This window comes from Phalaenopsis equestris, unplaced genomic scaffold (genome assembly GCF_001263595.1).
Source record: "Phalaenopsis equestris unplaced genomic scaffold, ASM126359v1 Scaffold000256, whole genome shotgun sequence".
NCBI lineage: Eukaryota > Viridiplantae > Streptophyta > Magnoliopsida > Asparagales > Orchidaceae > Phalaenopsis > Phalaenopsis equestris.
Genome location: NW_018164698.1, coordinates 522,523 through 526,641, shown reverse-complemented (window position 1 = coordinate 526,641; position 4,119 = coordinate 522,523). Strand labels below are relative to the sequence as shown.

The following is a 4,119-nucleotide window of genomic DNA, read 5'->3' as shown; positions in this document are numbered from 1 at the left end:
GTTGGCCTTTAAAAGAGAAGCATAATAATAAGTTAAGTGTTGCCGAGATGAGAATGATTAGGTGGATGAGTGGCTTTACACTTAGAGACAAAATGCGGAATGAATATATTCGTGATAGGGTTGGTGTAGCTCCTGTGACAGACAAAATTAGAGAAAGTCGTCTTAGATATTTTGGTCACATTAAACGTCGACCATCTGATGATCCGATTAGGAGAGTAGATGTTTTAGATTCGACTTGTGTTAAGAAAGGCAGAGGTAGACCTAGGAAGACTTAGGCTTATTGTATTAAAAATGATCTTAATTTACTAGAACTAAATGAAAATATGACACTAAATAGGACGCAATGGAGAAAAAAAGATTCATGTAGCCGACCCCACATAGTGGGATTAAGGCTTTGTTGTTGTTTTTGTAAGTTATCCACTAAAAAATGATGGGCCTGAAGCAGTGGATAGATTCCCTCTATTTTGATCTTGGGGCCATGGGTTTGAGCCATGCAAGCATTCTCGTTATAAACATATTGAGTGCAAAGATTGTGTGCATCAACTTCTTCCAAACATCAACTTAGGGTCTGTTTGGCGCAGCTGTAACTTATCCAACTTATCCAGATAAGCAGTTTATCATGACAATTTGCTGATCAACAGCTTATCCTGATAAGTTGGTTGACTATTTGGTTTCTGCGTTTGGAAAACAACTGATTTGCAGCTATTTCTTGATAAATGACTATTCAGCCCCTGTGTAGTAATGTTGTTTGCAATAGAACTGTCATAGCAATATATTTGATACTTGATAAACAAAAAACGACTTCAGAACAATACCAAAAATAAGTTAAAGACCTAAAAATAAAATATTACAAAAAAATCATCCTATTTAATAAATAATCAAACGAATCATGTCACAAAAACGAGGAAATTTAAGTTATTTATGTTTGATTTTAAAATTCCTAAATTTACAATATGACAAGCGTAATTTTTAAATAATCAATCAATTTGGGATTTACTGCTCCGAACAAAATTTTGGGAGAGAATTGCACCCATGACATAGGGAGATTCTTACAAACAATTTAAAAAATGCTCACGCATTTCCCATGAGATTGGAATCTTTAAAAGAAAATCCTAGAAAATTTTTATCAAATAAATGGACAACTACTCAGAAGATCCTAAGGTCAAAAAAGGATTGTTCAAACTAATCAAATAGAATAAAATTTCAATTTCTGCTCCTGTTGAGTTAAGAATGTAGTGTTTACTTGGAGCTGAATATAGCTAATTTTGAGCAAGTCATTCTCATATACATAAACAGTAAACAGGAAACATGAAACAAACAAAAAATTTGGAAGACAGTGATAATATCTGAATAATTGCAAACCAAAAGGTGCCCAAATTGGATATTCTATATAGCTTGGAAAACTCTGGGGCAAGGAGGAGAGACCGTAGGGAGGAGCCGAGCACTTTGTGAGGAGTGGGGGAAAAGCAAGGAATGATGCCTAATGGGACCACATGGGGTGGGAAGGAGAGATGTTGGGACCGAACAGTGCGGCTTGCTCGCGCGGTGGACAACGGCGCCAGATCTCCGGCGACGAAGCGGGCGGCGTCGTCAAGTGTGTGTGATGAGGTAGGCGTGATCTCATCATGGCCTTCCCTTCTAGTTCTAATCGTGACTGTATTGCAAGGCTTCATTCACAAAGGCAATGGCTTTGTGCGAAACCAAGAGAGCGGGAGTGATGTAGGCGACGCTTCGGGCTGCGACGACGAGCGAGGCGAGGCTATGTGGCCTTCGATTCTTCTCCTCTGAGACTCTTCTCTATGGGACAAGACGAGGGCAATCCGTCAAAATATTTCCTGAAACGTGGACCACGGGGTTAGACCCGCGGCCCGCGTTTAAGCTAAAACACAAATGCCATTTTCGTTGTCGCTTCCTGAACACGAGATCCAAACAATGAGACGGTGTTTTCAAAATGTCGTCACAGCTGATAAGTGCCCCAAACACACCCTTAGTGGAAGCGTCATGTAATTGGTTTTTTGTTGTAGTTCTACATGTTATCACTATGTTATAAGTCCCATTGGGTTTCTGACAGATGTAGGACTGCAAATCATGGTTGATAGGAACTTAGGTTTTGATGTATGCGTTGGGGTAGGTGAAATTTTGGTGAATGTAGGAAAGTTGGATTTTGAAATTTTTGGGTTAGGGTTAGAATTTGTGGTAGGGATAGTTTGGAATGATGGGTTATTTATTATTATTATTATTTTTAATTTGGATTGGGATGGGAAATAGATAACCCTAAATAATGTAGAGTTTGTGGGCTCTGGTGCACAACTTGACAGGAGAAAATGGAGGATTTTATTCAAAATTATATGATTGATCAACCAGTAGCAGGAGGGGTAGAGCACACATAAAATCATGTCGGACAATTAAAAAATTGGCCCTTCCAATTTTGGAGTTTTCTCTTAGAAGTCCTGTTGATACTTCTAGTGCAATGAAGCCCCTCAAGTAAACACAAGTTTTACCACAATAAAAGCTTTTTATTTATCATCTGCTTCCCCAGAAAAGAAAAACTAGCATTTCGAAGGTTTCAAATGAAGCAAAGAATAATTAAAAAAAAGAAAAAAAAAGAAAAAATTAAATTAGTTAACTTTGCATTTGTAGTTATAATCAAAGTCATCTCAGATCCATCTTCAAAGATTTTCTTCTTACCTTTCCAAGGAGGCAATTTCTGGCTGTTGGTAGGTTTGCTAGCGGTCTCTGGTGCACAACTTCGCATATCTTAAGAGAATTGGGACCATTTTCAGCCAACTTCTTCTCCCTTTCATTCCAAATATTCAGAAGTTCAAGGGATGGCGCAGTCCCCACAATTCCTGGGTGAATTAGACCAGGAAAGCGCACACCTGTTTTGCATTATTTTAGCTTTTCAGCAGCAATATTAGTTTCCATTAAAATTTTCTTACTCTGCTAGAAGTAGTAGAACAATGACCTAGGAAAACAACCTGGTATCTGTGGGGAGTATGCATATATTCCTTCAAAGTACCAGATAGCTTTTGTTGCATTGGGGAAGTGGTCCGTCAAAAATCCGCCTCCATTTTCTCTGTCAAATGTTGCTGTGTAACCCCAATCATGTCCAGGAAGAGGACCTAAGTCACAGATTTCGATCGCAAGAAGATCGCCCGGCTTTGCTGGTATTCCTCCCTCGTCTGAAACTCTTATCGGCCCGCTAAGATAATGCGTCTGTACAAAAATTTTCATGCTCTGTTACTTTTGAAAAACTTACTAGCGTTCTTATGTCAATTCGGCAGATACTTACCGCCTTTTATAGTTTAGCTAAGCAAACAGATCAATCAATTTGCTAAACACGTAAGGAAAGTAAAGATCCAAACCCTAGATCGAAATCCCGCTCTTTCTCTTCCATCTGTGACACATCTAACCGAAATTCAAATTACACACTAAACTGCTAGACCAGATTAGTATTTTCTTTGTACTATTGATATCAAGATCTGATCATTATAGGCTCGTTTAGGTTTAAGCATCAAACTGGGCAGCTTATTTTGCATAGAGACACAGAATGGAGACTTCGTGTCTGTGAGAGATAAATAGGCTGATGCTTTTCTTGCAGAAACTGGAACTTACAATGGTGAAATCCAAAGATTTGATGTCCATGGCTGAATCATTATCGGCGACAGCTCCGCCCGTCCAGTCCATCATCTCGAGCCGAAATACCTCTAACTCTGTTACATCTGCAACTGGGGGTATGCGAGGATGCCAGCGGTTGTGTAGAGGGTGCCTCTGCTGCCATGGCTTCTTATTGGGATCGATCGGCACTACTAACCTGGGGCTACGAGGAGCCATTACTGAGCTTGTAAGATAAGTGAGATGGTGAAGAGAATGGATTCTCTTGTGCTGGCCTTATATTGATTAAAATATTACGGAGTAGTGGTGGTGTAATTCAGTAGAAGTTTTGGATTTTATTAGTGTTAGATTTACATGTCTTTTGAATGAAAATTTGCATTTTACTTTGTAGAAAAGAGTAATATTGTGCTTTATTTATATTATATGAAAGATTTGAATGTTATAAATGTAAAAATTAAATTTTGAGGATTGGAGAAAAAATATTATGTCTGGTTATGGATCGTA

At 38.6% G+C, this 4,119-nt stretch overlaps 1 protein-coding gene across 1 annotated transcript in view; it reads right to left on the bottom strand.

Annotated features, from left to right (window-relative positions):
• LOC110024424 (formamidase-like) overlaps positions 1 to 3,907 on the bottom strand; it is a 13,927-nt gene extending 10,020 nt beyond the window's left edge. Inside the window, exons 1-3 of the mRNA XM_020724386.1 lie at positions 3,616 to 3,907; positions 2,979 to 3,216; positions 2,689 to 2,879 (exon numbers count right to left, since the gene is read on the bottom strand). Of these exons, the coding sequence (XP_020580045.1) occupies positions 2,689 to 2,879; positions 2,979 to 3,216; positions 3,616 to 3,834 (648 nt within the window). The 5' untranslated portion in view covers positions 3,835 to 3,907. The remainder of the gene's footprint in view (positions 1 to 2,688; positions 2,880 to 2,978; positions 3,217 to 3,615) is intronic.
• Positions 3,908 to 4,119: the final 212 nt, after the last annotated feature.